At 39.5% G+C, this 23,457-nt stretch overlaps 3 protein-coding genes across 4 annotated transcripts in view; all 3 read left to right on the top strand.

The window, feature by feature from the left end:
• The window catches only part of LOC145432883 (neuropeptides B/W receptor type 2-like), a 94,956-nt gene that overhangs the window by 28,694 nt on the left and 42,805 nt on the right, over window positions 1–23,457 (top strand). The window lies entirely within an intron of this gene.
• Window positions 9,509–15,945, top strand: LOC145432892 (adenylate kinase isoenzyme 6-like). Its single transcript, XM_080309727.1, has 5 exons — window positions 9,509–9,696; window positions 9,766–9,924; window positions 10,948–11,086; window positions 12,471–12,603; window positions 15,733–15,945. The coding sequence occupies exons 1-5, from the start codon at window positions 9,657–9,659 to the stop codon at window positions 15,784–15,786; spliced, it is 525 nt and encodes a 174-aa protein (XP_080165853.1). The 5' UTR covers window positions 9,509–9,656; the 3' UTR covers window positions 15,787–15,945.
• Window positions 16,740–20,886, top strand: LOC145432890 (octanoyl-[acyl-carrier-protein]:protein N-octanoyltransferase LIPT2, mitochondrial-like). Its single transcript, XM_080309724.1, has 2 exons — window positions 16,740–16,790; window positions 17,286–20,886. Exon 2 carries the CDS (start codon window positions 17,305–17,307, stop codon window positions 18,031–18,033), a length of 729 nt encoding a protein of 242 aa, XP_080165850.1. The 5' UTR covers window positions 16,740–16,790; window positions 17,286–17,304; the 3' UTR covers window positions 18,034–20,886.

Below are 23,457 nucleotides of genomic sequence, written 5' to 3'. Positions count from 1 at the left end.
GACTATTCACCCCGAATTCTTCGACTGAAACTCGTCAGGGGTAATCGTCACTAACTATAAGGGAATTGACGTCATATTCGGTGATGCGTATATAAAGTGCTTTCCAATTTTGTATAGGCCTGCTGGTTGTTGAATATTGCCCCTGACGAGTATCAGCCGAAAATATTCGGGGGATTTACTCAGGACTGAACATTTGGAATCTTGAGGTACAGAGCTTGGCCGACACGTCATAGTAATTTCGAAGAATAGCAAAGTTACCACACTCTTGGTATTTCGTCTATTAGTAGACTATATTGGTACCCGGAAATGCGACCAGAAGCTAAATGTTAAAAGTGATGAGAATAAGTATGTTAGTAATCCATTCGATATCACCAACCAAAATTGTGAAAAGTGGGTTTAACTGAGCAGTCAACATAATGACTTCGACTTCGGCTCGAGTCATAACAGTATGACTTGGACTCGACCCTCTGCTCGCCGATTTGGACTCGGATTTGACTCGGTGGTGAATCGAAGATGACTCGACTTGACTCGAGTCAAAACTATAAAAATGACATGGACTTGTGACACGGAACCTTGTGACTTCGTTACAACCAGGGCTGTGGAGTCGGAGTCGGAGTCGGTGGAGTCGGAGTCGGAGTCTGGGTAATTTTCGCTTGATGGAGTCGGAGTCGGAGTCGGAGTCGTGAAAACTATAATTGCTGGAGTCGGAGTCGGAGTCGGAGTCGATAGGAAAATACTGACTGGAGTCGGAGTCGGAGTTTGTGAGAATGACCCTTACTTCGACTCCGACTCCGACTCCAACTTGTCTATCATGTAAACATTTGCTTTCAAAGAATTTTCAATAGAATTTTTATGTACCGCCAATCACTGTTATTAATAACCATACAGATCAAGTGCGGCCAGCCCGTGGCACGCAGGCCAAATTTGGCACACGAGAAGGTTAGGTGTGGCCTGCTAGGTAATTCTCGAAATTATTTATGACATCAGGTACAATTGCAAGGCGAACCATAATTTGATTAGCATGACCGCGAAATTTGATGATGACTAAAACAACAGTTCTGACGCATTGACGTATCCAGGGGCCAGCCACATTTATCCCAGATCTTCGTATATCACCATAAAGTAGAATATTTCATGACAGATTTATTTGACTTGAAATTTTTCTCGGTACTTCGCATGATTTATTGTCACTAGATTCTTGCATTCAGTATTTGAGCCCCCTTCTGAAAATGATAAATACATATTATTCACAGAATTGAGTCTAACTATATTCGAAATTAGTTAGTTAATTAAAAAATGTCGTCCAACATGCGGCTTCGCTTGTGTACTCGCAGTGATATCGTCCACAAAACATTTGCGCAAAATTATAGAGGCATGTTCACTGATACCGTCGATTTTGCTATGTCTAAGCGTCGAATAATCCTGTCCTTGCCAAATGAGCCCTGTGGTATACAGATGCGACCCCCAATGTATGTTAGCAACATATCTATTGATATAATTCAGTCATTATCTTGCAAAAAAATTTCGCGCTTTGCGCGACCAGGGCCTGATTGCGCACTGCACAGTTGCATGACATATTGTTATCAATTTTAGAGCGTATTAATATAAGTCTGGTTTGCAATGTCACCTAATTCAGTTCGCTCCTATCGGACGACTGAAAAAAGGTTATCAACATTCCAGTTGCCCGCGCCATGGTTCGTAAATCTCATGTGTCCCTTTGGTCGAAAAAGTTGCCCGCCCCTGATATAGATAAAATTAGACATTAATACTTGCAAATTACAACTCAGCTGCATAGGGGAAGAAAATCGCAATATGCGTTTTCGCGATACAGTCAACATTGATGCAATTTCTGGAATTATACCATGATACTGTGACAGAGCAAATGCATTGGCTGGTTTTGTAAAATTGTTAAAATGATGTAAATATGACCAAATGATGCTTCCCACTTGACAAAATTAAAAATATTTGTAGTGTAGCTTAGCTGTTTGGGTCAAACAAATGATTAAGAAAGACTGCAAGTCCCAATCCTTGAATACTTTATTAAGTACATGTAGAGGTAGACTAGACATAGGCTATGGTCTTCGACTAGGCCTACTTAACTAAATTCCATTTATCACCAATGTATATTAGTAGTAAGAGTGTGTGTGCTTGTAATCAGGATAGTGTGTAATGACAAAATTAGTAAGTTCAATCTCTTTATTAGTTTCTGACTCATACACAAGAGCTACACTTGGATTTTTATCTACATTTTTATTAAACAGGATTTGATATCTGCCATATTTGAATGATTCATATTCATACATTTCAGGATATTAGAGAGTCCATGTTACAAAAACTTGAAAAAGGAAGGATATTTAGCAAATCTTTATTTCATGTTAATTGCATAGTGGATAATTCGAGCTGTTCCACAATGAAACAGTTTAGCATGCCACCGTATATCATATGTTTGCATATGTTTGATGGTTCTATGATAGTCATTCAACCGACAACGTGGCATATAATTTTCGAAGTAAATTGTTAATATTGTTGGAGTCGGAGTCGGAGTCGGGAGTCGGAGTCGGTACGTTTAAAGACTCTGGAGTCGGAGTCGGAGTCGGAGTCGGTACGTTTTAAGACTCAGGAGTCGGAGTCGGAGTCGGAGCCGGTATATTGAAAATGTGTGGAGTCGGAGTCGGAGCCGGAGTCGATGGTAAAATTTACCGACTCCACAGCCCTGGTTACAACCCTGCTTTTTATGACTGAGAATTTCAACCATTTACTGAATTCTGTACTGACAAAAACCCGTTGGCGTTCTCCTGCTATAAACAAATTGCCCATCACTAGCAATTCACTAGTCTGAGCACAATTACACCAAGATATATAATATTGATCAAATGTAAAACATACTGTCACAACGACGCAATATAAGCTAGACTCGTCTCATGACAATATCGTTATTACTAATCTGCTGAAGCAATGTCACTGCGTGTGATGAAAAGTTGCGTGCTGCGACTCTATTTATTTAGCGACAGTCGGCCGTATAAACGACGCCGGAAGGTATCAAGAGGATTGTAAAATTCGTGTTCCTTTCTCCACGAAATTTCAAGTAAATCAGTTAAAACATTGACGTGCGCTTTGCAGAGTTGACGTAAATCGGAGAAATTCACGAAGACAATCTGTTGCTATGCAAAAGAGAATTACGCAGTCTTTTTTGCTGCATTTTACAAGTTTTGTGCAAACGTAGAGTCAAACGTGACAAGGAAGTTGAATCCCGAGGGACGTTATTCAATAGATATGGAATCATATTAAGCAAACATTCGAATTCGATTAATATGAAAAAGGTATAAAAGGATAATAGTACATTGAGCTTAAGCGCTCTCTTTGCCCCGATTGTTTGAAATTTAATGCCGGTGACGTCATATTTTGTGATACGATTGTTGATATACAATGTTCTTTCCAATTCTCTACTAGTTGCTGACGCTTACCCCTGACGAGCGTCAGCCGAAAATGCTCGGGTTCCATTCAATATGAATGACTATTCAATTGTATATTAAAGTTATGTGCCTCCAAGAAGCTCTTCAAAAGTGTATATTATATTATTACACATTTATAAAACATTTTACTACTGGAAATGGAACCAATTATGCAGATTAGTAGATTTTGTGAATATATCATAAGGTATTCGTCGTCAGTCCCATGCATATCATGACCACAATAACATTTCGCACCTCACGAAACTCCACTCCTATACAGGGTTGTAATGACTCGAGTCATGACTCGACTCGAGTCACGATTTTCGGATGACTCGACTTGACTCGAGTCATTTTCTCAAAATACGGACATGACTCGACTCGAGTCAATCTGTGTATTGAATCGACTTGGACTCGAGTCATTGCGCATGACTCGAAGCAAGTCATTGACTCGAGATTAAGACGGCCAAGACCGACATTTCATTGTAATTTCGAAGCCAACACATTATTGGGATTTCGTTTGTTGGTACTGGTGCTTGAAAATGCGACGAGAAACTGCTAAAAGTGAGGAAAATTGATATATCATAAATGCGAACCATTCAATATCACCAAACAGAGTTAGAAAAGTGGATTTAGGAAGACTTTAACTGGCAACTGAGCAGTCAACACAATGACTTGGACTCGGACTCGAGTCATAATACCATGACTCGGACTTGGTCCTCTGTTCGCTGACTTGGACTCGGACTTGACTCGGTGGGAATTGAAAATGACTCGACTTGACTCGAGTCAAAAATATAAAAGTGAAATTGACTTGTGACTCGGAGCCTTGTGACTTGGTTACAACCCTGCTCCTATATGCTGACAGTCAGCCGACAAGCTTATCTTAAATAAATGAAAAAATAATATTGGTCGTTCTAAATTCGCAAATTTTCATCACATAAAGTCGTATTTAGTTCTCATGAGTATGTCTTTCAGTCAAGCCTAACCTATGTCTATTCTGAGGGTCGTGTATTGGGGATTGATTAGGATTCCGTGCCTTGCGGCTGCGACAAAACGAGACCGCAGTCTTGCTCTGTTTTGATATGATGAAATCTAGTGGTAGATCAAATGACAGATTCTATTGGCCAGTGTTGCGAATATGCAATATTTTAACAGCGCATCACTTTGCAGAATGTACAGTACATTACACAAACCTGAAAATTGAATGAGATACATCTCCGGTAGGTGACGCTGTATACTCCAAATTACTATAGCCTTTCGCCATAGAAAAGGATTTCTTCAATTTTGGCGCCAAAGTTCGACTTTACAAAGAAACGGTCCATAGCTTAATGTGAACAAAATTATCGATGAAAAACATATTTCAGGTTTAGGACCACACAGAAGCAATTGAGGCAGGGTTACCAACCATACGTCCTCCTATAGGAGGATTTGTCCTCCTTTTTGGCAATCGTCCTCCTTGACAGCTTTTACTACTAAGATAATGGACAGATTCACGTAAAAAATGGGCAGAAATGACGCTATATAGCAAATACGAACGTTATAGCTGGAAATTCCTGGTTCGATCGAAACCTTTCTTTTTATAGTCAACCCTGCAAATTTTCCAGAAAAAATAGCAAAATCCGCTGACTTCAATCTTGAACGTCTAAAACTTTTCCTAGCTTTTCTGATTTGGTCAAAGTGTCCTACTTTCCCGATTCTAAAATATGGTGACCCTAAATTAAGGTTCGTTTGCTGTTATTCTCTGGTTTCTGAGTGGTACGCGAAGAGTTTGGTGGTTGTTAATTGAATTTTAGTCTGCAAATTGCCTCTCGTTGCATAGGGTTACCATACGTTCTCTTCTAAGAGGATTTGTCCTCATTTTTGACTTTTTTGAAAGTGTCCTCGGAGGACTTTTTTTTTAGTCAACCACCTGACAGTGTGGAGGAAAATACGGTATTTTGGGCGCTGAGCGGGAAAGTGTGAATTAGTTCATTAGGCTACGCCCTAGTCGCCTATAGATAGCCGATCCCATCAGTTATTTGGTAATCTATGTTGTGAATCTACGATAATAACACCAACGAGTAAACGTTGCACAAATGAAGTAGGCAATAATTTTTACATCGTGTATTTACAGTGGACTTACCTAATGCAACGGATTACCATATTTTGGAAATATGACAAGAAGTCACTATTTCAAAATTTTCAGACTCGCAATACCGGAGTAGAGGTCGACCGATTATCGACATGGCCGATTATCGAGGCCGATATTTAGAGCTTTCCCGATTATCGATATCGGCCTAAAGGCCGATATTTTATATTTAAAAAAAATTCAAAAATTTCGGAAATTTAATGCTCCGTGTTCTCAATCTCAAGAAATCGACGACGCAAAGGGCGATCTATGACAGATTTACCCTTGCAGGACGAGTTTAGCTGGGTGAGCATGCAGAGAAACTATGCTCCCTGCATTACAATCTACCTTTTCTGGACTGATCTGCAATTCTGTATCATATTTTGCTTTTTGGGTTATCCCAAATTTAAGCAATAATTCTTTTCAATTTCAGTTTTCTTGTTTGTTGTTCAGCTTTCTGTGGCATGTACATTGTACAAGTGCCATCTTGCCTAATATATAATATTTTTGGTGAAATTGTTCTCTGCTCCTTCCCTATTAATATCGGCATATGATATCGGTATCGGCCTTGTGAGTGAGCCGATATATCGGTATCGGTATCGGCCTGTAAAAATCAATATCGGTTTTTCCTTTCACACTTTCAGTTGGTTGACTAAAAAAATGTCAACTTGCCGGCTCAGCTCCCGAGTCCAATTATCATATGATCGACCTAAAAGATCATCGATCTATCCTTCAAATATGCCGGGCCTGACGTGTGCACGGAACAGATATCTCGCCGGCTATCCGACAGTCGACGAGCATGTCCACATTCAAGTAGAAGTACAAGCAATTTCACTAAATGAATAGGCCTACTAATCCGCCCTCAAGATTACCGGACCACGACCTGACCTTTCGATCTCGCCTTCCGTGACATGCCACCTCATTTTGTCGATTTCTTTTTATGTTATTTTCTTTTACTTTTCATTCAGTGTGCATGCCTCCTCTTTAAATCGCGTAGGCCAAGGTGGGTGTCTGATTTCACCCCAAGTCGTCTCGCCATCCTCCTTTCTTTACCTTCTATACCTATTGAAATATCGTGATATATTGTACTGATAAAAATTGCTGATGAACCGAACCGTATTGTGTTAGATGATAATCCTATGTCCTATTTTTTGAGGAAATTGAAAATGTCCTCCGAGGACGCCTAAATGTCCTCCTTTTTGGCAATTCGTCCTCATTTACAGCGTTTACAGCTAGGATGATGAACAGAGTCAACTAAAAATCGGCATAAATGTGGTGAAATAGGTGATACGGACGTTCGAGCGGGTCATTCGGGAGTCGAATGAAAGTGATGACTTTTTTTAGTCAACGAAATAAAACTTCAAGTAAATATTGCAAAATCGTCCGTTTTAAATTTCGATCAACTCACTATTATTCCAAAATATGGCAACCCTAAATTGTGCATCTGAGCAGAGTAGTGTTTACAAAGGCCAAAGGTAGGGTTAGCAGATTCATATATGCTTGAATCTGTGACAGAACAGGTTTAGAGTGCTATCAGTCCTATCAGAATATGTTTAGTCACGCCTGGTCAGAACTATCCAAAATTATCCAAAGCAAAAGTTACAACTATCCGAAAATTTCCGAAACAAAATCTGCAATAGAATCTGAATACGATCCGAATGTCTCTAGATTGTGCAAAATCCGGTCCGAACCCTATCCGAGTCAATTACTGCGTTTCCATGCACGGCCGATGGGCCCATTTTCGAGAGATTCGGCCGACGAACGAGATAATTTTATTGCGCATGCACAGATTGCACACCCACGTCGGCCGACTCGTCGGCCATCGAGTGAATCCTTCGGCTCAAGCCCTTCGGCCATGCTCGCGCTGTGTCTTGGATTAGCGAATTGGTATTAGCTACTTACAATACACTTTTTGTATCAAATTAACTATGGCTGCACTCCGGACGGATCTTGGACGCCTTGAAAAACTCGGAATTTAATTATGATTGCAATGGAATTTAGTAGTACCGGTACTGCTACGAATTATACCCGTAGAGGCTACCGAAATCTTCGCGATCTGATCAGATACGCTGCCGCCACAATTCGAGGGTTTGTGTTCTGGTGCATGGGTACAATACAAACTATACCGCTTGACCACAAACTAGTTGAACTTATTCGAATTCCCCTTGTAAGCAAATCATCAACAGGACACTTGAAGTTCATGTCTGAATCATGACGACGAAACAGTAGTACCGGTAGACTACTGGACAAGTTACTACTTGTTAGAAGATAAAATGAAATGGAAAAAAGATGAAAATTGGTGGCATATCTTAGTATGTGGGGATATAGATATGGGATATCGTGGTCCAATAATTTCGAACGCACAGTAGTAACTTGTCTAGTAGTCTACCGGTACTACTGTTTCGTCGTCATGATTCAGACATGAACTTCAAGTGTCCTGTTGATGATTTGGTTCATCATGACCATTTTACATGTTGGATGGATTTAGGCCTACGTGTTCAAGGTCAAAGCGTGTTGTTTGACTGAATGGCCGCTACAAGTCATCTCGGCTCATTCCTACCGAGTCATTTATCGCAATCTTGTGATTAATATGAAATTATTACATAAAGTAAGCCAAAAACGTCATTGCGATCGCTTCGCCCACCTAGTTCGGCCAAGTCACGGTCGGATTACGCCTGGTCATGGAAACACGGCCGACATGTACAACGCATGCGCCATGGCCTTTCGGCCGACCGTCGGCCGAGCATGGAAACGAGGTAAATTACTGCGTTTCCATGCACGGCCGATGGGCCCATTCTCGAGAGACTCGGCCGACGAACGCGCAAGCACACCCACTTCGGCCATCGAGTGAATACTTCAGGTTAGCCGTTCGGCCATGCTTGCGCTGTGTCTTCGATTAGCAAATTGCTATTTGCTACTTACAATACACTTTTCGTATCAAATTAACCATGGCTGCACTCCGGACAAATCTTGGACGCATTGAGAAACCAGGAATTTAATTATGATTGCAACGGAAACTAGCAGTACCGGTACTGCAACGAATAACCCGTAGGCTACCCAAATCTTCTTCGCGATCTGCTCACATACGCTGCTGCCACAATTCGAGTGTTTGTGTTCTGGTGCATTGATACAATGCAAACTACCGCTTGACCAAAAACTAGGTGAACCTATTCACATAACCCTGGTCAGCAAATCATGAACAAGACACTCGAAGTTCATGTCTGAATCACGCCGACGAAACAGTAATACCGGTAGACTAATGGCCAAGTTACTATTCTGTGTTTGAAATTATCGGACCACGATATTCCATATCTATATCTCCCACATACTAGGATATGACACCTAATCTTCATCTTTTTTCCGTTTTATTTTGTCTTCTGTTAGTTTTAAGCAAGTGGTTCATCATGACCATTGACCATCTTATATGTTGGATGGATTTAGGCCTACGTCGTGTTCAAGGTCAAAGCGGGATGTTTGATTGAATGACCGCTACAAGTCATCTCGGCTCAATCCTACCGAGTCATTTATCGCAATCTTTGATTATTATTAAATTATTACTGAGTAAGTAAGCCAAAAACGTCATCGTGAACGTGAACGTTTCGCCCACCTAGTTAGGCCAAGTCACGATCGGATTACGCCTGGTCATGGAAACACGGCCGACATATACAACGCATGCGACATGGCCTTTCGGCCGTCCGTCGGCCGTGCATGGAAACGAAGTAACTGAGTCCGTCCAACGCACATCACTGCTATACCAAGATAATATTGAAGCAATAATATATATATAAGTATATATATATATATATATATATATTACCGATATGTATTGTATATGGCATAGAATTGAAGAATTTGGTATCTATGATGCACCCGTTGAATCAAATAATGATGAAATATTCATAATTGCTACGCAACGTTGGCGTGAATATCTGGCAAGACAAATATTACTCGTATTACGCCATGTGGCAGTCAATGTTTACATGGATTTTCGGTATTTCGTAGTATTGCCTCATCCGTGCTTTCATTCATAAGAATCATAGATAAAGGAGATAAAACTATTTCAAGCATTCGGTTTTGGACAATACTCCATTGATAGTGCGATGAACGGCAGCAGGAAGCTACCGAATATTCTTGTAACAGGTTAGTGAACGCTTCTTATACTGTTTTCGTAAATTTTCGCAATATTCAAGTGCTTTCGCCACTGTTTAGGTACGCCTGGAACAGGAAAAAGTACGCTGGCAGAGGAAATAGCCAATTCTGCTAATCTCAAGTACATTAACATTGGGATCGTTGCTAAAGAAAATGATCTATTCTGCGGTTATGATGAGGAATTGGACAGTAAAATTTTAGATGAAGATGGAGTCATCGGTATGTGCCATTACTATTTTTTCACATCAAATCACTCAATACTTGAAAGCTAATCTGTTGTGTGATCGGGCAATCCTTCCCATGTTCTGGAAATTCAATGTGTTTTAGGCAGGTAATTGCATCCTGTGGAAAGAATCTCACAAGTCTTCTGTGACATGCCACCCCATTTTTTTGTTGCTTGCTTTTTCTATACTATCTTCTTTCACTTCTCATTAAGTGTGCATGCCTCCTCTTTACATCACTCAGGCCAAGGTGTGTGTCTGATTTCAAAGACTAGTCCAAGTCGTTTTGGACATCTTCCTAACTTTTCATTGTATCGCAATTTTTTGAACTGATAAAAACTGCTGATAAATCGAACTCAACTGAAATGATGGTGTGGAGGTCCATTTGATGTTGAACCGTATAAAATGAAATATCAGCTTTGGCTAGGGGTCCACAATTTGTTTTATACTTCGTTCTGTACTTGAAAATTCTGAAAAATCAATGCCCCCTCTATTCTTCAGCCTTCAGTAAAGATTAAACGGCATTTCGAATGAAAAACTGATTTATACTGTAAGCGGTGACCAGTATAGCGAGAATGATAAAATGATGTAAATGCATCACACGAAAACATGATAGTACGTTAATTAGTTATTACATTTCCAGTCTGTTAATGTGGTGGTTGAGATTGTTTTTGCTGAAAATGTCTTGACTGGGGGTGAGGGGAGGAAGTAAATTCAAGATCAAGAAGTATAGTTAATCGCTATACTAGTATTTTTAAGTTAAATTTATGTATTTCTTTTGTTACCGTTGGCTGTAGTAGACTAGGCTAGTGATGGATGATAAATTTTTCAAATTAACAAATAATTTTATAATATTTAAAAATACTTTGTTTTTGCTGCTCCTCTCTACAAGTCTTTAGTCTGTCTGGTTGTAACTGAAGTGACTTGATGCCGGAAAGTGAATCGTTTCATCTACGGTACCATTCTGTTAGAACTGCGATTGCTTTGCTTGCCTGCCACTGAGGTCGTGCTTTTGTTTTAGATGTCTTGGAAAGTGAAATGTGTAACGGAGGCAACGTCGTAGATTACCACAGTTCTGAATTTTTTCCGGAACGATGGTTCGATATTGTTTTCGTCCTGCGAACTGATAACACTGTATTGTACACAAGACTCGAAAAAAGGTATGCTAATACATGTGAAGTCTAACCTAACGGCAGTAGCCTACTCACTTTCACTTTATACCCTATGCTAATCGAGAAAGTAGAACACTTTTTAAAAATTTTCAGACTTGAAATACTGGAGTAAAATCCGGAAAAAAATGGTCAATTTACCACGACATTGTGGTTGATTAACTAAAAAAAAAAAGTTCGTCGCTTACGTTCGAATCCCAAATTTTTCTATTTAGCGTCATTTATGCCCATTTTCACTCGAATCTATCCATTATCTCAGCTCTAAAAACGTATGGTAACCCTACATTAGAGTGAAATGCCATGATAATCTAATCAAGTTTGTGAAATGTTTCCATGCTCTCATTCTAATTTATGGTTTTCCTGAAAATGCTACAGGAGAACTGTATAGTGCGAAACGAGCCAAGCTTACTGTACAGTAGGGTTGTCCAAAATTTGGAAAATCTCAAAAATGATGGGTATCAATGTCTCATTCTATAGATTATTGATGAAAAACAATAATGAGCCTGCAATAAGCTCACAGGAAAGTCGTTAAGATTTGTCGCAAAGCGTTTGAAGGTAGCTACCGACGAGTGGCTGTGCCAGCGACCATAGAACGGCCCAACAAGACTAGTAATCACGAACTCGATTGGCTAATCGGCTATGCTTTAATGATCACGACGGTGGTGGCTTGCTGATTAGTTGTTGAAGGAGTCTGCTAACGGCGGTGATCCTGTAAGAGCATTGTAGGTTGGTTGGCAGATGACTTAAGATTAATTTAGGACATGTTGAGTTACTAAATACATGATGATGAACAACCAACAGCTGCTTCACATAAACTTTCAAGATTTTCCAAATTTTGGACAACCCTACTGTACAGTCATTTGCCATTTTTATGCTTGTGAGAATGAACTCAGATTTGATATGAACTGAACTTGATTTTAGACGTAGCCCTATTTCTTTCTAATTACGAATTTAATTCAATATTCATGGTTTTGGGAATTCAGTAATTCCAATTCCAATCGAATTTGGAAATGAAACTGTGTAGCTATAATTCTATTCTTGATCTAATTTGAAAAAAACCATAAAATCTCGGTGTAGAGATATTTACCATGCTTGTGCTTATCAGAATCAAATATGATTTGAACTGAACTTTCTAATGCGGAATTGAATTGAATTTTTAAGTTTTCTTGAATTCAGTAATTCAAATTCGAATCTAATTTGAAAAAACTGTATAGCTATTATTCCAATGCTAACCTAATTTGGGAAATCTGAGAATTTTCTAGTTGTCCAACTATAGTTTGTTAACACCAAGTCAGGGATACCTAGAACTAAGCTAAGCTGAGGATTCTCATAATTTATGGAACATCGCATCAGCTTATTTTGCCGTGCATTTCAGAGGGTACAGCGCAAAAAAGATTCAAAACAACGTTCAATGTGAAATCTTCCAAACTATCCTCGATGAATCGAAAGCCGCGTATAAGGATGAAATTGTCCACGAAATTCCAAGCAACACCCCGGAAGATATGCAGGTACTGAGCTATATTACGCCGCATATCATTCACATTCGACTTTCTCGGCCATACACCACCGAATGATTTTGTGATCAGATTTCAGTAATATCATGGATATAGGGCAGGTCAAAATCGATTACTTGAGTCAAGTGATTCGATTCTGAATTGGGTATTAGGCTTTGAGTAGAGTGTTAAATTATCTCTCATTATGATTTAACAACAGTATGAATGATGAGGAGGAAAGTTCAAATATGCCACAACAATATGCCAAATCTACATCACATTAAAAATAATTTGGCATTTTGTCAGCCATACCCATACCTATCTCATTGCACTTTGTGACAATACTGTGGTTGATCACGACTTCACAGAAATGTCATTTCGAGTAACGTACATAGCTCTGTACTACATTTTTCGTATGCTGCGATACGTCCAATCAAGGTTTACAGCCTTCCACAGTGAAAAATAGTATCGAAACTATAATTCTCGTTTATAATTTAACTCAAAGGGGCAAGCAGCGTATCATTTCAGTGCTCTAAAAAATCATCCCTCACTACTCGACTCGAATCATTCGAATTCGTGCCCAGTTCAATTCAGGTTCAGGTATACGAATCCTGGTGCCAAATAAATTAAATATTCATCCAGCAATTTACTATCCAAAGTTGCAATTTTGAAGAAGAAGTACTTCTGTCCTGCAGGGTTGTAACCAAGTCGCAAGGCTCCGAGTCACAAGTCAATCTTTATAGTTTTGACTCGAGTCAAGTCGAGTCATTTTCAATTAACCACCGAGTCAAGTCCGAGTCCAAGTCAACGAGCAGAGGGTTGAGTTCGAGTCATGGTATTATGACTCGAGTTCGAGTCCAAGTCAGTGTATTGACTGCTCAGTTTCCAGTTGAAGTCTTGTTAAACCCATTTTTTGTAACTCTACTTGTTGATAGCGAATGGTTCGCATTGATGATGTAATAATTTTCCTCATTTTTAGCAGTTTCTGGTCTCATTTTCAAATACCAGTATCTAGCCTATAGACAAAAACCCAATAGTGTGGTTACGTATATAAACTTCGAAATTACAATGAAAGGTCGGTCTTGGCCGTCTGAGTCTCTGGTCATATGACTTGGTTCGAGTCATTGCAAGTGTAGAGTTTTCTAAGAAAGCTAGTGTAAGCCAGCGCTCAATGAACGTAATGCAAATATCTGTAGTAGCACTTTTATGTGACTTTTGGCTTGATAAGTCGTGGCTTTCCAAAGTTATTCGGTCAATAATTTTATCCATCAAATGAAAGTATGTGACAGTTGCAACAAACATAATTTGACGCCTCCCAGTTTTCTACTGTGTTGAATTGGTTTAGTACAGTGATGCATTCTGATGCAAGCATAAGTAGCGATTTACTAATAGATAAAAAGTAAATGTTGTAGCCATAGTTTTGCCTAAAACTGAAAACGTGAGTAGAAGTAGTAGTCTAACATCATAACCACTTGATTGACTTCAGTAATTAGTGCAAGTTTGCAATGCCTACTTCAGCGCTACGTTTTTACTGATCGCCTCTGGCTTACATGTGTCCAGATGAAATCTTTCTAGTTTATTTCATGTTGGATCATAGAAATGACTGCAAAGCTGTTCAAATAAATGATAAGAAATTTTTGAAATGTGCCTGAAGCCAGATGCCTCATCTTTTGAACGTCTAGACCAGTGGTTCTCAACCTTTTTTGACACTGCCCCCCTTGGAGATGGTCAAAGAAATCGCGCCCCCCTGACCCCCCTTGCATTTATCGTCATGTCAAAAAGAGCACATCATCTAATACAGAGGTGGGCAACGTTTTTGATAATCATGGCCGCATTTCGATTACTTATGTAGCCTAAGGCCGCATTCCAGGGCATAGCCGCAATGAACGATCTGGACGTAAAATTCCTATGGTAAACTGTCCATATCCATTCCCGGTGAACTCCAGACTATTCTACTTTTCACAATGGCCTATTGTACGCACCGAAATCGCGAGTGGCAATGTTATGAATAGTTGCCGGGAGGTGCATATTGTCGCGCGGTGCGCGAGAATTCTTCAGGGCCGCGAACGAATTGTTATTTCTTGCCAATTCCCATTCCGGCTCAGACTAAGAAGGGCGCTACTGCATTAAAATCGAAAAATGAAGTCTTGTTGAATTGCGCGAAGGGCGAAGAAAATTTCAAGATTAATTAAAATCTCTCGAAAATGCGGGAGTGAATTCGTAATTGCAATTTGCATGTCTACGGCCGCCAACACATACTAATTGAATTAGGCGTCGACGGCCGCTCAAATTCCCTTCTACGGCCGCAGGCTGCCCACCCCTGATCTAATAGTATACATAAGGTATATCTTGCGCCAATTTTGAATCTGCATTCCGGTTGTTGAGTCTTTTACATTGCTGATAAATTTCTCCAAAGTTTGTTTGAAAATAACAAAAACACATTGAACAAGACATCCATTAATTATTTTCAAGGTAATTCACCCTGAGACTAATCCTGATGCTGGTAGTGAGTACAGAGAGCAAGGCGGCGTTCTGTCCTCCCAGGCTAAATTTGATCAGTTTTTGAAATTAATTAAATTGTGTTGATTTATAGCCTAATTGAGGGCGAAACCGGGCAACCTATGTTGCATCTAAGTCTGTCTTAAGCAATGCAGTTCGCAAGCTACTAACAAGAGCTGCCCAGCGCGACAAGCTTTAGGCTACTGTCAAAGCTATGAAGCAATGAATGACTTACCCGTGGGAATTGCTCTCTATATCTCCTAAGAATTTCAAAATTTTGTTCAAATGAAGTTGAAATCAGACTATGCTCCGTTGAGCGCGGTTGCTAGAGTTTGTATTTGGCAAGCTTTCTTGAATATGGAATAAATTTCATCTTCATTAATCGTCTTCTCATAATGGATGTGAAACACATGTTCAGACACGTACAATTTATACTGACTTTGTCAATTTCTCGCGCCCCCCCTATACTGACTTCGTCAATTTCTCGCGCCCCCCCCCCCCCGAGAGCCTCCCGTGCCCCCCAGGTTGAGAACCCCTGGTCTAGACTATCGGTGAAGGTGCTGGACATCGGTTTATTCGAAATCGGCCAGGCTCTATTGACCCCAACCAGTGTCGGTGTGATGAGTTGTGCATTTTTCATTTCAGAATAACCTCGATCAGATAATGAGCTGGCTGCAACAGTGGGCTGCAAACACGTGACCGCTTCACTTCATATTGCATTCTTCTGTTGGGTGTCGAGGGAACGGTTATTGCGTGTCAAAGTTTCCAACTCATTTTCTCGTACTCCAAATTTTTTGAATTTTTTTATCCGATTTGAACTTCATTTTTTGAATTATTATTAAAAAGGTGCGTGAGTTATCCTTTGTGTTGATGATGGTTGAGTCAACAAAATTAAAAGTGAGAATGAGAGTATTTTTTAATTCGATACTGATTAGACAGCAAACTATTATTGAAGTTCTGTACCTCCAAGAAGCGCTTCAGCAAACTATTAGTAAGCGCTCATGGAAATCTAGACACCGGGGTGCTACTGGGACACCATCGAAGTACGTAAATGAAAATTAGTAGTCGAACATGCCGTATCCAATACAACCAGCAACTACTTAGCTTACACGACATCAGGAGGGAGGAAGAGCGCTTGATACATGCTGAGGTTAAACCACCGACTTCATAGTCACTTATGCAAACTACAGCTTGTGATTGACTGCGATGGGAACACGTTATATCGATTCGCAGAATTTGAAGTACGTTACAGTGCTGATACAAGTACTAAACCTTATGCTGAAAGCGTGCAGTGCAATGCACATAATACTTCTGCTTTGTGTGCCTGCAGAAATTATGTTGAAGGATACACGATACAGCAGACCTCTTAGCTTGAAAATGGCATTTTAGCAGACTTGTGCAAATTACTGTATTAGCGCAATTAGAACCAGTTTTGGAACAGCATCTTGCCGGCTACCCGACAGTTTCGTGGTGTTTAGAAATGATGAAAATATTACTAAATTGATACTGATCTGAGTGACACCTGCGATACCTGAGTATCAACAATGACATTATCGACACACTCGGCACTGGTTAGCAGTTTGCAACAAACTAACTGAGCAAAGAAAGGACGTTTGCAACAAACTAACTGAGCAAAGAAGAAGAGGACGTAGAATATTTGTGTCCTTGAAGCCGCATGTTTGCAGATTTTTAGGGTTTCCCATGTCAGTATAAAGGCTTCGAATAGCTACTAATCGTGCTCATAATCCAATTTCGTAAGCTAAGCTATAATAGTTGATGCATGCTAAGGACGAATTGATATCTCAATCTCAATAGTCGAAAGAGATGATTTTTCATTCCTTTATTCTTTTTTACTTGGGAGTGTTATCCGGTAATAACTATTATATATCACAATATCAGAGGTTTCCAACCTGGAGACCATGAGCGCTCTAAATGAAGCCATGAAATAAATTTAAAAATGTGATATCTTTAAAAATTTATCATTTCTAAATCTATACCGTACTTTCACTTGTTGTACATAACAGACCGTTTTTTCAAATAAAATGACGGTAATTTTTTCCAAGTACGTTACTGATCATTGATTTTTTTTAATTTTCAAAGCAGCCATGTAAAAATTATCGGCGACCCATGAGCTATATTAACCATATTATTCATTATGTCACGGATGCATTCTTGATTTACATGAACTTTTACTGTAGTTTACGCAATACGAGTCCGATGAAGGAAGTCCTTTTCCGCACGTTCTACCTGGGCAGCGTTCAGTACGCCAAGACACTCCGGTTGCAGCAAAATTTAGTAAAGTGGACCAAAGACAATCACTATTCCGCCAGTCCCACTTTGTTACTCTTACAACACCCGCCAGTGTACACCGTTGGGTACAGAAACAAACAATACACCACCGAGGAACAAAGATACCTAGAAAATCTTGGTGCTGACTTCGCCAGAACTAACAGAGGTGGGTTAATAACGTTCCATGGTCCTGGACAACTAGTCGTGTATCCAATTTTTAGTATGAGGCAAGTACCCATATCGGTGAGAGACTATTTATGCAAACTTGAGCAAATATCGATCAACATTTGTAATGAATACGGCCTCAAAGCGGCCCGATCTCCGCACACAGGCGTTTGGATCAAAGATAAAAAAGTATGTGCGATCGGGGTTAATGCACAACAAAGAGTGTTTTCGCATGGGATTGCGTTAAATTGCGACACGGAACTATCCTGGTTTTCTAAAATCGTGCCTTGTGGTATCGAAGGTAAAGGTGTAACTTCTTTGAGTGCGGAGACTGGAGATGTTGCGACTGTGGAAAATGTTCTGCCTCTTTTCTTAAAAGAGTTTGCTTCGATCTTTGGATGGGGCGTCACCGAGATGGAACGTGTTAATGTTACAGACGACATGAAAGATGATAAAGTTCTTCAATTGTTTACGAGTTCTAGTTGTTCCTGATGGTTTACTTTACAAATGTGTGAATATAGCACTTTCATGCAGACTTGGACAACTAAATAATTCTGGTCACCGAATTAGATTAATTAGAGCTAAATGTGGGTAATCCAAGATGTGTAATGTTTCTTCGCTCGAATTCTAATCTAATGTGTGCCATGTTTGAATGATGTAATTTTAATTCTAGTCTAATCTCTGGTATTCCAGGAGAACTGTACAGTAGAGGTGTTCAAAAATGACAATTTTTCTCAAATCGTATTGGCTACTTGACAAAATTGTTAGGTTACCTAATTTAAGACTGCACACCAAATTTGGTTCAATTCCAACCAGTAGCCGCATTGCTACGGGAGAACAAAGTTTCTATTTATTATATAAAAATTAATATGAAAAAATTTCAAAATTTTCTGTTCACCCCATGAAATTGGTCGGTTGTCTATAGAAACGACGCTCACCAAATTTGGCTCAATTCCAACCAGTGGAAGTGGAGTTATTGCCGTCAAAAATTTAGATTTGAATAAAATAGTATTTACGGTGATCCGTATGCACAACTATATTAAACAATTAAAGAATTGGCCACCGTATATACTATTTTATTCTAATCCAAATTTTTCGACGGCAATAACTCCGCTTCCACTGGTTGGAATTGAGTCAAAAATGGTGAACATCGTTTCAATAGACAACCTAACACTTTCATGGGGTGAACAGAAAATTTTGAAATATTTTTACGGTATAATAAATAGAAACTTTGCTCTCTTGTAGCAATGCGGCTACTGGTTTGAATTGGACCAAATTTGGTGTGTAGGCTTAAATTAGGTAACCTAGCAATTTTATCAAGTAACCAGTACAATTTGAGAAAAAAAGCATTTTTTTAACACCCCTACTGTATAGTCAGTGGTTCTCAAACTTTTTTAGACATGCGGCCTCCCCATAATGATAGTGAAATATTTCACGCCCCCCTTTTAGCCATATCGTACAATGCAAAATGCAACCATGGAAAGTTGTGACTGTTGATCAGAGAATTCACAAATATGAAATTGGACTCAGGGAGACACAGAGCAATAACTATGGATTAGAGGTAAATGGTGCGGAGCGTGAAATTTCTGTTCAGTACACCGCAGCTTCACAACCCTGCCCCCCCTCACACGCTTTCACGCCCCAGATTGAGAACCATTGGTATAGTCCGGAACGAGCCAAGCTTGTTTTACAGACATTTGTTATTCCTGTGCTCAATGAAAATTAACTCTGATTTGATATAAACTAAATTTCATGCAATGTCCAAGTTTTTGCAAATTCAGCAATTGTTAAATTCTAATCTAATTTGTAAAAATATGTGCTGTTATAATTCTAGTTCTAGTCTTATATGGAAACAAAACTAACTGTAATTCTAATTCTAATTCTAATCTAATGTGGAAGAGCTGGAAATTTTCTAGTCCAAGTCTACTCCGATTAAATTTTTGACATTAATATATCTGCTGGTGTTGCCAATCCAATATCCATACGCTACATCGTGGCCATGGGTGCATCTATTTTGTCAATTCGACTTGAGTAGAACCAATGTCGGCTGACATACTATCTTGACTGTAACAGGTTGTTGTTCTACTTGAGTAGCGCCAATGTTGGCAACTATCTCAACTCTACTGTGGACTATTTCCTATTCTACTTGACCATCATCCATGTTTGCTACTATAAAATAGTCCCTGGAGGGGATGGGGCCGCCATGGTTTTACTCAGTAGAATAATGCGGTAATCCCTGGCACTTCAACTGTTAACCAATTTTAGTTCTTCCTGATTTTTGTCCACAAATGTATGAAAATAGGGTTTGGGTGTACTACAGTGACTAAATTTTTGGTACAACAGTTGGTGTGTCTTTGGGCTACTAAACTAAGCTTGAGTCTGTTATACTTATAACGCTCGTGAAATGATTTACAGTCTTACAAATTGAAAAGTATATTGAAGTTCTGTACCTCAAAGAAGCTCTTCAGTCGTGCAAATGTAATACGGTATAATGCCAAATTCGGTAAAGTGGCGTTGGCAGAAGCATTTAAGAGAAATGTATTTATTGTTCTGTTATCCACCGCTATTGGGAGAATTGGAATTTTTCTTGCCAGTTCTTGAAATTTTAGGTCTATGGCCTAGCACTTGGTGAGAGCTGGCCGAAAGCAATGGTGGAGGTTTTCTCACTTTTCACTAGTCAATTTACTTGTCTCTTATTTATCTGTTCTTGGCCCAGGTAGATATTGTTATGTTCGTGCAGTTTACGTTGGTATCGTTTGTCTCTTATTTGTCTAGGATTAGTAATTACTGCCAATCATTATTTCCTTGTGTATCGTGCTTCGTATTTATACCCTGTGTTCTGTTGTCTACCGTCTTTCGTTTTAACTGAACTCTGGATCGTGTCGCCTGTCTTGAAGTTATTCTGCTGATAATATACTGATTTCATATTGCAACCTCGTCGTATGAGTTATTGTTCAAACAAGATGAAGAACATAACAGATATTTGATTCAAAGATTGCTACTAGTCGATTCAACTACTTCCTATCTATTCATTGTATTGCAATTCTGTGGTGTTTTGGAATGATTAAATCACTGTAATTTACAAACTAGCTAGGTTTTTACAGGCACAAATCTGAAATCTCCCATTAGAGTGATATATTTCCTGTGTGTCGTATGTCGTCGTTACCTGTAACATTGCTCGTGTTATACTGTTCAAAGCGTGTATTGCCATTGCCACTTCACACTTTGCCTTCAACTTTTGTATTTGTTTGAATCCAATCGGATTTCCAATGACGCTTTGTTAAGAGTGTAATAGACAGTTGGAAATACTTTGAGTTACGATAAAATATATGTACTTTGGCACTTGATATTGTGATGAATGCAACTCTTGCGGCAGAGTCGACTTGCTACGGTACATATGTCGCATGCCTGATTATTTACTGACTAAATAACCCACTGGTTAACGAGAAATTTTCGTTGTGACGAGGAACCATTGAAACGAAATGCTCACCTGCGTCGCTACGTGAATCCAGATTTGTACAACTGGAAAATTCTAGTGCACAAAAATTAGATTGAAATGCTTATAATTTAATTCCAACCCAATTTGTGAAATTGCTACAGTGCAAATCGAGCCAAGTTTAGTGTACACTGTACACTTGAACAGACATTTGTCATTTTCACGCTTATCACTAGATTTCTGTTGTATTTCTTTCTAAATCGGAATTCCATCCAATTTCCAAGTTTTTAGGAATTCTGTAATTCTAATTTCAATCTCATTTAGAAAAAAACCTGTGTAGCTACAATTCTAATCTAAGTTGTACAATTTTAAATCTGTTTGACTCTGCTTGAACCCACGCTGCTCATGTGGGGTCAATGATTTCAAATGTGACATGTGCATTGTGCAACTTGAAATTTTATTTCGCGCGATAGAGGAAATTTGCGCAGAAATGAGTCCGGTTGTATTCGCAATTATAAGAGAACGGTAGATTCCTTATGTCGATTGAGGCTGTTAGGGGGCAATAGTCTAGGGGTGTGCAACCTGCTGGTACGGGACTATCAGGCAGAGGAGGTCGTAGTAGTCATCATTGGTACTCGAGTAGTAGTAGTAACCTAGTAAATTTCCAATCGATTGCAAGTAGCGATTTGCAAGTGAGTATTCTAGGCCCAGTTTTGCCTTGCAGAAGTAGTATCACGTGAGGAAGTAGTGTCGGTGGACATATTCTATCTCTAGTAGTGACGAACTCGGCGACTAGATACTTCGTTTCAAGCAACTCGTTTTCGCACCGCCAGAGGTGGTGAGTAACGAAATACTCTACTTATTCGGAGTACCCAAGTAGGTTTTGCCTATATACACTACATACGCTAACGGTGTTATTTTACACCACGTCTACTTGACAATTCCATACGCAAAACGTTCTTATTGCACTATATATTTTGCGAAGTAGAAAGTAGTTTTGGCATATGTTTGCATCGCGGCTACGAGTAAATTTTCAGTAGCAACAGGCCGAGACAACCCATGTATACAAAAATGAATATCGAAATAAATCCTGTTATCTTCGACTGACACTCGTCAGCAGCTAGTAGAGACTTGAAAACAACATTGTATATTGGGGTTACCATCGCATACGTCCTAATTTTTGAGGTTTTTAATAATGTGCTCCGAGGACGCCTAAATGTCCTTATTTTTGAGATTTTGTCCTCTTTTTTGAGAATTTTGGTTAAATTTAGGACAAAGTTCGACTGATAGACAGTAAATGAGCACTGAAGAAGTAACGCCCAGACGGCTATATTTCGGAAGCTGAGCCGGAAAGTTTTTTTTGTCACCCAATTGATAATGTACAATTGAATAGTATATTGAAGTTCTGTACCTCCAAGAAGCTGTTCAACTGATGATGTGTACGAAAAACTGCATTTTGGGCGCTGAGCGAGAAAGTTGACCTTTTTTTAGTCAACCGACTTTGCCATATTTTCAAGATTTCCCTCCGGTATTCTAAGTTTGAAAATTTTGAAAAAGTGTCCTCCTTTCCCGACACCCAAATATGATAACCCTATTTTACAACAAAACAAGAATGGGAAATCGGAGTTGTTCGGTCGCAAGATTTATACCGATTCGATATTTAAGTGTGGCAAATAGTCCGTGAAATTGTTTTTAAATTTGGAAGACACGTATTATATATCTCTCTCTCTCCCGAGCATAAAATAAATAGTATATGCTGCGAACTATTCTTGACTAGTAAAGGCGAAGGACAGCAATGATTACAGATAGGTGTTATTTCGTCACTCAATAAACTGTATAATTCTAATATAATGTGATGACCGCTGACGTAATTGAAGACAAAGCACCGCCGCCGTCTGCAAGCCGTCATCAACTGTCAAAGCTATCGAGTAGACTAGAGACACTCAAAACTGAGCATGAGCAGTGAGCACTGAGCAGTGAGCACTTGGCATTGCTTGAAATCTTCACCGAATACCAAACGCTCTCTCGAATGAAGTTGGACCGAGCCTGTGCTCTGATGGGACGGAACGAGTTTGAGTTTCTCTGGGACTTCTGCTGCTCACTTCAGACACCAGTTTGAAATACGAGGCTTCATATTGGAAAGTGCCATCGCTTTTGTTCGGTCGAAACGCAACAGCGTGATACCAGTTGTTTAATTATACACATGATCTATGAATATTAGATACAGTATTTGCATTTCGTAATGATGGGCTTTCGATTTCGCCACAACAGTCACTATTCAACTACTGATCGCGTCTATTGCATGTAACCAATGATGTCCAAGACAGGCGCGTATCATCACGAATCATGTGCATGATTTGATCGAGTGTGTGTCTTGAATTGACCTCCACGGGTACTGAGACTAGCTCGGGGCACACAGGTTAATAACCAGCACTGGTCTGTATCGGAGTCGCACATCGACACCGGGATTTGCCGATGCT

This window comes from Botryllus schlosseri, chromosome 2 (genome assembly GCF_051294905.1).
Source record: "Botryllus schlosseri isolate E-star chromosome 2, Bs_hap1, whole genome shotgun sequence".
Lineage (NCBI taxonomy): Eukaryota > Metazoa > Chordata > Ascidiacea > Stolidobranchia > Styelidae > Botryllus > Botryllus schlosseri.
The sequence above is the reverse complement of the archived record's forward strand: the minus strand, read 5'-3'. Positions and strand labels throughout refer to the sequence as shown.

Coding starts and splice junctions, on each gene's coding strand:
- LOC145432892 (XM_080309727.1), top strand. CDS start 9,657: ATGAACGGCAGCAGGAAGCTACCGAATATTCTTGTAACAG. Junction 9,697..9,765: donor ACCGAATATTCTTGTAACAG/GTTAGTGAACGC, acceptor GCCACTGTTTAG/GTACGCCTGGAACAGGAAAA. Junction 11,087..12,470: donor TACACAAGACTCGAAAAAAG/GTATGCTAATAC, acceptor CGTGCATTTCAG/AGGGTACAGCGCAAAAAAGA.
- LOC145432890 (XM_080309724.1), top strand. CDS start 17,305: ATGAAGGAAGTCCTTTTCCGCACGTTCTACCTGGGCAGCGTTCAGTAC.